The sequence below is a fragment of the Pseudorasbora parva genome, chromosome 12 (assembly GCF_024679245.1).
Source record: "Pseudorasbora parva isolate DD20220531a chromosome 12, ASM2467924v1, whole genome shotgun sequence".
NCBI lineage: Eukaryota > Metazoa > Chordata > Actinopteri > Cypriniformes > Gobionidae > Pseudorasbora > Pseudorasbora parva.
Genome location: NC_090183.1, coordinates 28,108,628 through 28,122,528, shown reverse-complemented (window position 1 = coordinate 28,122,528; position 13,901 = coordinate 28,108,628). Strand labels below are relative to the sequence as shown.

General features: G+C 35.1%; 1 protein-coding gene across 3 annotated transcripts in view; it reads right to left on the bottom strand.

Annotated features, from left to right (window-relative positions):
* Nucleotides 1–12,869, bottom strand: part of usp13 (ubiquitin specific peptidase 13) — a 38,483-nt gene extending 25,614 nt beyond the window's left edge. For all 3 annotated transcript variants that reach the window (XM_067459695.1, XM_067459696.1, XM_067459697.1), the window contains exons 1-7: nucleotides 12,590–12,869; nucleotides 11,025–11,150; nucleotides 5,459–5,519; nucleotides 4,207–4,328; nucleotides 2,880–3,022; nucleotides 1,521–1,705; nucleotides 1,254–1,348 (exon numbers count right to left, since the gene is read on the bottom strand). In XM_067459695.1, coding sequence (XP_067315796.1) covers nucleotides 1,254–1,348; nucleotides 1,521–1,705; nucleotides 2,880–3,022; nucleotides 4,207–4,328; nucleotides 5,459–5,519; nucleotides 11,025–11,150; nucleotides 12,590–12,700 — 843 coding nt within the window. In that variant the 5' untranslated portion in view covers nucleotides 12,701–12,869. The remainder of the gene's footprint in view (nucleotides 1–1,253; nucleotides 1,349–1,520; nucleotides 1,706–2,879; nucleotides 3,023–4,206; nucleotides 4,329–5,458; nucleotides 5,520–11,024; nucleotides 11,151–12,589) is intronic.
* Between the last annotated feature and the right edge of the window lie 1,032 nt (nucleotides 12,870–13,901).

The following is a 13,901-nucleotide window of genomic DNA, read 5'->3' as shown; positions in this document are numbered from 1 at the left end:
AACTGCCTTAATTCTACGTGGCATTGATTTATCAAGGTGCTGAAAGCATTCTTTAGAAATGTTGGCCCATATTGATAGGATAGCATCTTGCAGTTGATGGAGATTTGCACGAAGGTCCCATTCCACCACATCCAAAAGATGCTCTACTGGGTTGAAATCTGGTGACTGTGGGGGCCATTTTAGTACAGTGAACTTATTGTCATGTTCAAGAAACCAATTCGAAATGATTTGAGCTTTGTGACGGTGCATTATCCTGCTTGGAAGAAGCCAAGAGGATGGGTACATGATGGTCATAAAGGGATGGACATGGTCAGACACAATGCTCAGTTAGGCCGAGGCATTTAAACAGTGCCCAATTGGCACTAAGGGGCCTAAAGTGTGCCAAAACATCCCCCACACCATTACACCACCACCACAAGCCTGCACAGTGGTAACAAGTCATGATGGATCCATGTTCTCATTCTGTTTACGCCAAATTCTTACTCTACCGTCTAAATGTCTCAACAGAAATCGAGGCTCATCAGACCAGGCAACATTTTACCAGTCTTCAACTGTCCAATTTTGGTGAGCTTGTGTAAATTGTAGCCTCTTTTTCCTATTTGTAGTGGAGATGAGTGGTACCCGGTGGGGTCTTATGCTGTTGTAGCCCATCCACCTCAAGGTTGTGCTTGTTGTGGCTTTACAAATGCTTTGCTGCATACCTCGGTTGTAACGAGTGGTTATTTCAGTCAAAGTTGCTCTTCTATCAGATTGAATCGGCCCATTCTCCTCTAACCTCTAGCATCAGCAAGACATTTTCGCCTACAGGACTTCCGCATACTGGATGTTTTTTCCTTTTTACACCCTTCTTTATAAACCCTAGAAATGGTTGTGCGTGAAAATTCCCAGTAACTGAGCAGATTGTGAAATACTTAGACCGGCCCGTCTGGCACCAACAACCATGCCACACTCAAAATTGCTTAAATCACTTTTCTTTCCCATTCTGACATTCATTTTGGAGTTCAGGAGATTCTCTTGTCCAGGACCACACCCCTAAATGCATTGAAGCAAATGCCATGTGATTGGTTGATTAGATAATTGCATTAATGAGAAATTGAACAGGTGTTCCTTATAATCCTTTAGGTGAGTGTACAGTATTATCATGTATCCATTAAAAATAATTGATATTTATTAAGAAAATTATTTATTTAGTCAGTCATTCATATTGAATTGAATGAAAAGAGAAATGAAAAGAGAATGAAAAACAAACATACCCTTTGCATTTGCAGCATATCTATTCCAAAGTGTAGCAAATGTTCTGATATGTGAGGATCAAGCACTGCTTCTTCTTCATCGAAGGAATAAACATCTGCAAAAGAAAGAATGAAACTGAAACATCCATAAAACCTTCTATGGACAATAATTGTATCTGGTTTTTGTCCAAACTATGTTTGAGCAATTTTTATGTGTCATACATGCAAGCCAACATATTTCCTGGAAGAATATGTGACATGAAAAACCTGTCATGGAGAGACACTAACCTGCTCCATCTGGGGTGATTGTGTTAAGTTTAACTGCCAGGGGGAAGTTGGTTTCTCTGTAGTGCTCAAGGGCATGTCCGTTTCCTCCGCTCCCATCAAAGAACCATTTCCCACAGAGGACAGAGCCATCCGTCAGGTTTAGCCACAGGTTTTCTCTCATTTCACACTTGGCGCACTTCCAGCCGCTAATAGAACATAAAGCATATTGAAGACATAAACAGGTGAGGAACTCCTCATATTTCAGTCCAGGTGATGCAGGTGTCTTCAAAGTTATGAGGCTCTTTTACTCTATAATCCACAGACTATTTGCTGTAACCTATTTGTGTACACCAAGAAAGTTTCTGATTATGAGACCATTTCCAACATATCAATATATCAGCTAGCTAGATCAATCAATTGCCGATATTTGGCAATTTTGATAGTAGAATTAAAAAAGGGTTAGTTTCCCCTTTTTCCCCTTGTTATTGTAAACAAAAACTAATACTAATTCTAAAACTATTTAAAAAAAATTATAATTGAAATAAAGATGAAATATAATAAAATATAAATGTTAGATGTAAGATTTAAGAAAAAAACTTCCAAAGCAACATTTCCTTTTAAGTTGAAGTACTAAAATTAATAAATGAAAATAAATGTATGCTAAATACATAGAAAAATGACAGAAGCACATAAAATTACAGAAACCTACATCAATATAAAAAAATATAAAAGTAATTTAATATATTAATAAATATTGTAATAGTATATAAATAATAAAGTAGGACACGAAGGTAGTCAGTCTGAGAGAAGAGGATGCAGGGGACAGGACTAGATGGAGGCAGATGATTCGCTGTGGTGACCCCTGAAGGGAACAGCCGAAAGGGAAATAAGATATAAATAATACTAAAAAAAAACTGCGTCTGTTCTAAAATCTAAAAACAACCTTGGGAATATTTAATTTTTTTTAGACAAATATGGTTAACAAGTGTTAATTGAATCAATTTGGCGAATTAAACACCACATTATATTAGCCATCATACACTCTGCTTTCCAGATTGTCAGCATCGGTATTGGCCACTTTAAAAAAAAAAAACCTTGCCCAGGGAATTTTGACAGTATTAGTACTGTAATTTCTGTCATTGGAACCAATCTTCCATCCTAATGGAAATGTTCTTACATGATTGCAACATTAAAACAAAAACTATCTTTCAGAACACACCGTTACTAGCTATCCTAAACATATAAACATCAATAGCTTGTTTTGATATGTTTCCACTTGGCAGAGAAAGCAGACATATCAGGTTCAAGGGTGACCTGAAGTAAGCATCAGCAGACTCTAGAGTGCTAGTCCTCATGACTCTGGGCTTCCATGTGACCAACCTGGGAGGAATTCGAACCCCATTATCCTGCTGTCTGAGGCTTCTGGCATGTTTAGATTCTTGGATCTCCTCTTCCCATGAATCGGACTCCTGCTTTTTGTATGGAGATTGTGCATTGAGGATGGCGTCACAGGCTATTGTCACCTGAAAGTTAAAGGGGCATGTGAACATTATACTTTAGCTGTTCCATTGCTTAATATGAAATTGCATATAATGACCACAGCCAGCTGGAAAGTGGTGCAGACTACAACTAATTTGATTTAAAAACACTTAAACTAAATCTGAATCCTGGTCAGGTTAGATAATGCAACTATTTTCTAGGTAATATAAGGGAAGCAGGAGTAAGTATGCACACCATGCAATATCAAGTGTCTACAAGTACAAAAATGTGTGTTCACTTGTGTGCTACTTTATGTATTGTATGAACAACTAAATAGTATAACATAAACTCTAACAAATGAACCTTCTTGCATCATGTGTACTGATGGACCATTACATCCACCAGTTAGTCCTCAAAAATGTGATCGGTAAGATTTGGGGTCGGCAAGATTTTTTGTGGTTTTTGAAATATGTTTCATATGCCCACAAAGGCTTATTTCAGTCAATAAAAAAAATTCAATAAACCCTTTGATTTAAAATGACTATTGTGAACTCCTTTCTATTTTAATATATTTTAACATCCTGCATGACAAAACTGAATTTTCTGTATTCCTTTATTCTAATCTTCATCTGATTTGGTGCTTATTATTAATAATGTTGAAAACAGTTGTGCTGCTTTATATTTTAGTGAATTCTTTGATGAATAAAAAACATTTGCCTGAAATAGCTGAAGTCTTCACTGGTACTTTTGATACATTTAGCGCATCCTCATACTGACCCCAAACTTTTGAACGTGTGTCTACCCTTTTGAACTTTTGTGTCTACCCCTGAAAACTCATATCGCTCTAAACTTCAAAAATATTATTAAAAAGACAACACATGCTGTGTATTCAGGTATGAATTGCTGATGATTGTGATTTAAACCCCAAATAATTAATAACTAATTTAAAATAAACTTGTTTTAATAATAAAATGTTTAGTGTATCACAAAATAAGCCATCATAGGTGAGAGTCCAAAACTAAAACTTGTTTTACTGCAACACAACATGACATCACTGCACACAATAAAAAGGATGAGCAGTGTGTATATAAAGTATAAGCTCATCTGTTGACAGAATAAAATGTAATGACAAGCAAGTGTTTGACAAGCAAGCACTGAAAATGAAATGGCAGATCAGGCCTTTGGCATGCAGGGCACACAGGGCGCATGAGCACACACTCCCACTAACCAGTGCGGGCAACTCCTCAATATTTGGTAAAGGGATCTCAAAGTGGTCTGGAAATATGACAAGCTTGGCTTCATCTTCATACTCATAATCATCTCCGTTAAAATCACGGTTAAGCTCTAAATCTTCAGAAAGGGAAGCAGAAAGAGTTCATTTTAAATTGAGAGCTGATGGGCTTTAAAAATTAATTAATAAACACATTATGAAACTCCACATAATGTACACACTCAAAATAGCTTTCTATTCATATTTATTTCATCCTTCTCTTAAAAAAAAGAGTGTTTCAGCTTTTTGATGAAACATTTTCTTTAGATTCCTTGATTGAACCCCTAAAACTAAGATGAAGTTAAAATGTATATGTATATAGAAAGTCTGTATTTTAGAGGCTGCGACTCTCATTATGTCTTTTTATTCAGGTTTCTAACAACCTATTAAAATAGATTTTTGCTTAAATAGCCCTTAGTGCACAATTACCATCGCACACCTGTAGCTAATAGATAGGTGTGTAGGACGAAGGATACCCAAATCCATAAATCTCAATAAACAAACAAAAAGAAATCCCGCAATCTATCAATAATTGCAAAAAACTGAAACTTTTTATTAGCAATAAATAGCTTAAATAGCCCTGCAATATGAGAACACATTTCTTCCTAGTCTCTCAATTATAAATTAGGTCATACAAATGGCAAGTTTGGTCGTTATAAAAGAATAAAAAAGTAATTCAATTAGTTGAGTATGAATGTCATTATAGTTTTGTCTGCATTAGGCTACAAGATGAAAACACCTGATCGCACCAGTTTGCATTCCAAGCCACTGGTGACAGTCCAGACATGAGCCTTAATTAAACAGTCATTGTGGGTTTACAAAATGACTGGCATCCTTTCTGACGTATTGCCCTCAAACAGGCATTTAATTGACTGGATGCATAAGAATAAGAGGACGCAGGTCCCCCACCTGCTACGTCACACCTCCAATGGCAGAAGTGTGTCAGCCTGGGGGGTTGATAGGGCACAGCAGCTGACAGGCATAGCCGGCCACTGTAAACCAACCCTCCATAGAAGAAGATTAGGCCAGGGCAAGCATGTGGCACTTTAGATTTAGAATGGTTACTAACTGCACATACAAATAAATAAGCTAAATTTAGCCCCAGCCAGTAATGACTGGGGTTGCTAAACATAAAACTATAAGGTGTATTGAAAAGAAGATAGAGGTTTGTGTCTGGGACTTCTTTTCGTTTACTTCAAAACAGACTTACCTAAAAATACTTTCCCATTCCTTCTTCTTGGTATGGCACCCCCTGCAGCACCTGTGGCTTTCTGTAATTAACATCAGGAAACAATATAATGAAGCTAAGTGTGATGTTAACTGCAAAACTGTCTATATAACAACAAATATTACTACAAATTTGATCACATCTTAATTCTGCAAATCTGAAAGCTTTAGAGATGGGAATGATTTTTCTGTACAAAGCACATAATGGTTAAAAGCAATTGATTGTGGAGTAAAGTAGATTACTGAACGGTTAAAGTTGACACATTTATGTAATCTCAAGTAAAAACAGCAAACACAAGAACTTCGAGAATGGGGCCAGCAGTTTCTGGACAGATCCAGACGTGAAACCAAATCCTATTCTAAATGACCAACAGATCAATCATCATAAGGTCAATAGGAGCAGGCTGGGAATCAACAGAACTGCTACGATATGGAAAGACTGTCATTGTAACAATTCAAAACATGAGACAATACCTTAGTATGTGATTATTTAAAATTATACTATAATACTAAAATCAAAATTATTATACTGGATTTAGTACATATTTAGTGACAATAATATAGATATGGTGTTTTAAACAATGCAGCACAGTTAATTTATACTATGTGTATGTAACATGTTGTTAATTTATCTAACATGATGTATATTTACTGTAATTATTGTAAACAGAAATACTCAGATGTTATTTTAATGTTCTTTTTCTTGATGACATTTCGTAAGAGGATTCGCACAATATGGCATACTGGGCTAATCAGTTATAAACCAATGTCAAAACCATTTTATGAATTTATGAATACACTGTGAAAAGAAACAAACACCTATTTCAACAGAAAAACTTTGTTTCATGTTAATTTGCTGCCATACATTTTTAAGTATAATCAATTTGATTGTACACGTCATTTCAGCTTAAATTATATTAAACTGACTTAATTATATTAAACTCAATGACTTACTGATCATATATTTTTTTTTAAAAATAGCAGTATAGCAGATTCCTTGTAAATGTCATTTTAAAACATGTCATTTAAAAAAAAAAAAAAGCTTTTTTAAATTTCTCAGGACCCGTTGAGTTATCACCTAAAAAAAATATTTTGCCATGTTGGCGCTTTTTTCTTAAATCCAAAAGTCAGCAATCTCTGCTAAATTACATTTTTTTAACTATTTGAAAGTAGTGTGGGATGGCAGATCTTAAAGCTAGAGGATTTTCACATATCATAAGAGGAAAAATCTAAACATATGAGTTTACTAATCTGATTATAGATAAACTGCATCTGTGCACACGAATAACATCCGCAAGTCACTTTATAGCTGTGAAAAATGCATTTGCATTGATAAATAGCATGTGGTAAACAGCACCGGTAGCAGAGTGAGCTACTATGGGAAATTCTAAAAAATATTATAATTTACTTTCTATGTTTTTTCTAAAATATTTCTAGTTAGATATTAAATGCAAGTTTAAAATATTACACCCTGGTTTCACAGACAGGACACAGACAATTTTAAGCCAGGATTAGGCCTTAGTTCAATAAGGACATTAGCTTTTATAAACGTGCCTTAGAGAAAACATTAATGATGTGCATCTTCAGACAAAACAATGGCACTGACGTATTTTAAGATATATCAGTGCAGTTAAAATAGCTCAAACATGCATTTTAGTCTGGGACTAAGCTTAAGCCTTGTGTGTGAAACTGGGGGTACAAGTAATTGTATATTTTGCAAGTACAGTAACGTTAAAGAACAAATGGACAATGAAATATAAATGTAATATGTTTAGATGAGTGAATCCGTGTTCCTCCTTCCCCATAGTAGTTTTGCATGATATACCTGTACTACCTTGCTTTGCCAAACTTTATATATCCACTCAGGACTGCTTAAAATGATTGACACGTTAAAGCAATTAAGAAACATACATAAATGAGAAAAAAAGACAAGGGATGGGCTAGATGTTAAAAAGCAGTATTAAACACAGTAAGCCTTGAAAAAGAACTCAATGCAGTACTCGCACGTTATCACACATGCGATACACTTGCTCAAAACAGCTGTTCAGACAGCATTCAATCTCAATATATAAAATTTCCATCCGATTAAATCGAAGATACTATATTAAATATCAAAACAATTGTAAATTGCAGTCCTACTACAGTTGCCCCAGTAGCCTAATAAGCAGGGGCGTAGCCATCTTTTCAGAAGTGAGGGGGACAGAAATGTCGTAATACCAATTTTTTTTTTTTTTTTTTTTTTGACCAATATAATTTATCGCATCTCTTGCTTTTAATTGGGCAAGATATCAAATACACTGCTGAACAATAACCAATAATTAATATCTATAATATTATTCTCCTATTCTCCTTTTTTTTGTGCCAATTTTATGATTGGTTTATATACTACAAACACTTCTGCATTAAGACTCCATAGATTTTATGCAATGTAAAAAAATATATATATATTCTGATGTAACTCATCTGTTCTCTATGTGAATATATAGTAAAATGTAATTTATTCCTGTGATCAAAGCTGAATTTATCATCATTACTCCAGTCTTCAGTGATCCTTCACTAATCATTCCCATATGAGGATCTGATGATCAACACACATTTAGGATTATTATCAGTTGTGCTGCTCATGGTGATGCTTAATTTTCTAAACATTTGTGGTAAAATTAAAAAAGAGAGAAATTAATACTTTTATTGATCAGACATGCATTACATTGATCACAAGTGATATTTTTAATATTACAAATTAGATAATTTATTTAATAAATGCAAATAAATGCTGTCCATTGAACTTTCTATTCATTAAAGAATCCTGAGAAATAACATGTAGGCTATCATGATTTCCACAACATTTTGGGAACTGTTTTCAACACAGATAATAATCATAAATGTTTCTTGATTATGAAATCCTCATCTGAGAATGATTAGTGACGGATCATGTGACACTGAAGACTGGAGTAATGATAAATTCAGCTTTGATCACAGGAATAAATTACTATATATTCACATAGGGAAAAAAAGCGGTTTTAATTTGTAATAATGTTCAAAATATTACTGTTTTAACTATTTTCGATTACATAAATGCAGCCGTGGTGAGCAGAATACTAAACATTAAAAAAGCTGCATTATTCATATGATACTTTATTGTCAATAAATAGCCTACATTGAGATGACTTAAAAAACACACATAAAGCATATATTGTCGCACTCGTCTGATTGTCGTCGTCACGTTTCATCACTCATAACGATTGTTTTCCTTCAGCTGCAGCTCCAGCGTGACTGGGTATTACGAATCCACTTTTGGACTTTCTGTGAGAGCGCCCTGCTCATATTAAGATTCGGAAAAAATTACAGGTCATGCATAGATAATTTTTAGTCTCTGAATTTAAATCTTGATGTATTCACATTGGTTTCTATGTAAATACACTTGCCCCTGACCTCAAGAAGCGCGCTATCGCGAGTGTAGAGAAGGCTGTCGTTAGCGTCCCTGTTAACTTGTCCGCCCCCGCACAGGGTAACACCGGTTCGAATCCCGCTCGGAGTGGGTCGACTAGGATCGGTGAGACCCAGTAAAAGTGCGGGGGACGAAAATACATTTTATTAAAAGTGAGGGGGACACGTCCCCCGCGTCCCCCGCGTAATCTACGCCCATGCTAATAAGTATATCCACATAGAATCTGCTCATAAGTCAAAAAAAGCAAAAATAAGAACTCCTGTCATTCACGTTCCGCATATCCTCCACTCCTCACATATAATTCACCGGCACCTTAAGTTTATGTTAATGCTGTTATGTTAACAGTAATGCTACATTGGAAGCATTGAATCTCTTTGCATGGGGGGGTCAAAATTCCAAAAAACACTGCAAGTTATTCATAAAGATACTGATAGGAAACTGTTTCCATCTTCAACCAATGATTTATATATTCTTTTATCTCTTCTGATTTCTTTGCAGGGCTGGACTGGGGCTAAAATTCGGCTCTGGCATACCCAGCACATCCGGCCCATGAGGTCCCCGTGAATATTTTTGCTGGGGTTGGGGCCTTAAATTGGCGTATATAAATAAAACTAGGACAAGGACAAATAATGATAGATATTATCGAATTTGCTGCAAATGCAGATAAACTTAATATTGCTTTTTTTTGTCACACAGAAATGCCCTTGACAGTAAAGCACTGATGATTTTGAGCTAGGATGCAGTGAAGTAAATTTACTGCTTTTAAATGCTGTCATCATTTACTCACTGTCGTGTCGTTCCAAACCTGTATGACTTCTGTGAAATACAAAATAAGATGTTTTGAAGAATGTTGGCAACCAAGCCATTTTGGTTAGGCTACCATTTGTATATTTTATGAACAAAAAAACAGACTCAAATTATTTTATTTTATGCTACACAGAAATAAATTCATTTAGGTTTGGAATGACATTAGGGTGAGTAAATGATCACATTTCTGGGTTGAACAATCATATTTTTCAAGAGTAAACACATCATTTCAGTAAGACACTGATATCTAACTTTCATGAGGGTATTACATTTAATTAAATCTATTAAAAAAAGTTAATAAAACTTTTAAAGAGGAAAAGCTTTGTCCTTAATTCATGGGATCTAGACTTAAAGCTGTTTTATAGACTGTATAGTTTAACTGTAGGCCAGTTTCATTTAAATGTAAGATCATGGCAGTCACAGGGTAAAAAACAGACTGTACAAACCGTGCTCCTCATTATATGGCTATATGGTTTCCAAAACTATATAAAACATATATAATAAACTATTATATTTGTAAGTAAAAAAAAATGTAAACACCTGTAGAAAATACGAAAATAGCCTCTATAAAAGTGCTTTATATTCTGCAATATTAATTTATGTAATATAGCAACATTTTTAATAAATGTTTCTTCCAAAACACCATATTTCTTCGCTGTTAATAGCTGAAGAGTAAGTTGTGGTTCTGCTTAAGTGAAACGTTTGTGTGTGTGTTGCCATTTTCCACTTTACCTCGTCATGAATAGGCCTACATGCTCGCGGCTGTTTTCAGCTGATTCACCACAGAACTGTAATGTTTCCATATCACACGATTGTATAAAACAAAATAGTCAAAGTGCCATTCATAGAGCAGTATTTAAACGCAGCGGCTGCGCTGTGCGGATATTCGCCTTTTGCAGTTCCATGTGCTCAAATACTACATAAATAAATAGTAAAATGCGCCTAATATGGAGGGGAGGTCTCTCGCGCTTCGGCTTGTCAATTCAGAAGACAAACCAATGGGCCGCTGTCGCTGCTTGTTGCCAGTGGTACAATTTATTTATTTATTTATTTTTTTTTATTTTTTTTTATAAACACTATACCGGCCCCAAAGTGCATCGGCCCACCGGGCAAATGCCCGGTATGCCAGATTACCAGTCCAGCCCTGTTTCTTTGTGATGTTTGTATGACATATTCAGTATGTTCCTTTGGAGTGCAGAATCAAACGTACAACCACACTTGTACTATTTCTATAAAATTTGCAAAGACGTCAATCCAACAATAAGCTTGAAAATAAAGTTGTCACTGTTCTTACCTCTTTCACATGCCGTTTTAAGTGCATGTACACACTCTGTCCAGTTTTACGGTAATGTCTCTCCACGTGTTCTCTTCCAAAACCCAGGAATGAGTTTAAACACACATATAGACCTCCTTCCGATTCCTAAAACAATGATGAAGCAAGATTTAAGCTAAGACAAAGTGTACTGTACAACTTCATATTTACAATAAAACTGCTATTAGAAATTAAAGGAGACCATTTAAAGACATAAGCATCATCAACTTAGGAGCATATCCATGAAAAGAGGACACACTTCAACATAGCAGAGCATGATCTAAAATAACTGCATCCTATTTACAATCTAGGGCTTCACTGAATATTAATGCCAAATATCTGGTATGTATTATTAGAAATACAAAATATGGACATAAAAGTAAAATAAAAAATAAACACTCACATTAGTTTTTTTTACTTAAAGATTTAAGTTACTGCACTATAACAACAAAGCTCCAATATGTACTGTTGTTCGACATGGTAATAATATGTTCTTCATTCTGGCATATAGCAATAACATTTTGGACTTGTTTTGTGATATACAGACACTTTTGGTGGTGCCTATGGTTATTAAAATTATTGACATAATTATATCATTGCATAATGGTAATTTATGTTATTTATTAAAGTTATTTTCAGTGTTTTGTTACTTCTAAATGTTAATAAAAAAACATATAAAAGTCTTGTAGCAATAAAGAACAAGTTTATTCTGAATCAAAACACTGTTCCAGGGCTGGTGTGTGTTGGTTATGGTGTTTAGGGCCACCAGACTGAAAAACCTGTCACTAGCTCCTGGTGACACACGAGCTTGAACAGATAGTGTGTAAAAATAACCTGTCTTTTAGTCTGACTTGATGAACTCCAAACAGCTGAGTCACCTTTAAAAATTTTACAGCCGGGAGCTAGTTGTGCACTTTATCCACATTTTTGTAAAAGTTCCCATAACCAATTGCCAAAATATATGGTATTATTATTATACATGATTTGTGGACAAAGCTGGTACACTTGAGAACATATAACAACACTCATTGACCTGGATTCATTTTATAGGTCATGGCTGCTTACTGCTTGCTTATTAGTGTAGATTTAGGAAATACAAGTTTTCACATATTTCATGCTTACACATCAGTCGTGTGTCTCTTGATATCAGGAGATATCATACTATACTATCTGAGCTCAACTAATAACCCTCCTAGATGTCCAATGTGGATGCCGAATGCATAAGAACGTGGAAATCATTATTTCTTTGACACGCCTTTAAAAACAGAGAACAGAAATTCTCTCTACAAACCAGCTTTTAGACCAGCAGTGTTTATGCTATCACTCTACATCTGAACACCAACGGAAAGAGGGAAACTTGGTCACGCTGTAAGATGTAAACACCCGTGTGTTTTTGTCTTTCTGAAGGCTGTCACATAAGTTGAACAGGAGAATGGTGGCCGAGGATCCCCAATCTCTCTCGCGCGCTATACGCAGCTTTTCACGTGTTTGTGGGACGCCAGTTGCTGTTTGCTGTTAATGCATTAAGTATTTGACATGATACTCACAGGAGAGTCGTAGGAAAAAGCGCACTCGCTCTTGAAAACCCTGTCTCCTGTCCTCGGTACTCTAATGGTGGGCATGTACGGGACCAATAGCTCTCCCAGATCTGTAGCCATCTTCACATTCCTGCTGCTCGCACCACTATGAGCCTCGCTGGAGCAGCGTGTCAGGCAGAAGATGAGATGGGGCTATTTTTAAATCATACAGACCCGACATTCCTCTTGGACCGAGGAGGGATGTGACGACGAAAACATTGGGACATAGAGGGATGGAGGGTGGTGTTTAGGGGAGGGAAACAATGGGTGTCCACAATTTGACATGATTCACCCTGACGCCAAATGGTGACGTTTTTAGAGCTACTCTCTCAATGAGCTTGATGGGTTTATAATAGCAATTAATGGCAGCGCCAAGAGCACAAACAAACACCTAACGTTATCTTTTTTCTTTCTTTAGAAATATTATATTATTTTGTTTTTTATTATTAATTTAATTTCCATATTATGCATTTTATACTAACATCTTTAGTATTCATTTAATTTCCATTTTGTTATGCATTTTATACTAACATATTTTATTATTTTGGTAATTGGTATTATTGGTAATTGTATTTTTTATTTTAAATAATTTTACATTTGGTGTCAAAGATAGTTGATTATCTAGGCTACTTATGCAACGTATTGTATAATACTCTAAATAACTACAATTACTCAAAACATTAAACATATTGAAACATTTTTGACAGAAATTTATGGAATTAAATGTAATTTTATTCACAGTTCTGAAATCATTTTATAATGGACATCGTCTTCTGATGCTCTACTGTAAATTACTGAATCTAGTGGGACTTTTTTATTTTTTATAACTTGCATCTTTATTGGAGTTTTATAATAACAACAAAATAAAAATATATCCAACATTAAACCAAATCAACTAAGGCCTAGAAGGAGGTATCTAGTACAATTGAAACAAAAAAATAAGTCAAATTATGATCTTAGGAAACACTGAATATTAAACCATACATATGCATAACTTCTTTCATCTCTTGTGCAAAATTACCAGAACCCAATCCGTAGAGTCTCACAGACTCATCACACAGTGTATAGTTATATAATGAGGAACAGTTATGCAGACTCAAGAAAGTGGGTCCATTTTCTCCATTTTCCTTAAATGATGATTCTCTTAACCTTATAGTGTAGGTTAATTTTTCCATTAAGAAAATGTTTTGAATTATATTTGTCCATTGCTGTTGATCTGGGATGATCGATTTGAGCCAGAGTCTAGTAATAGCCTTTCGGGCAGCAGATAACAAAATCTTGG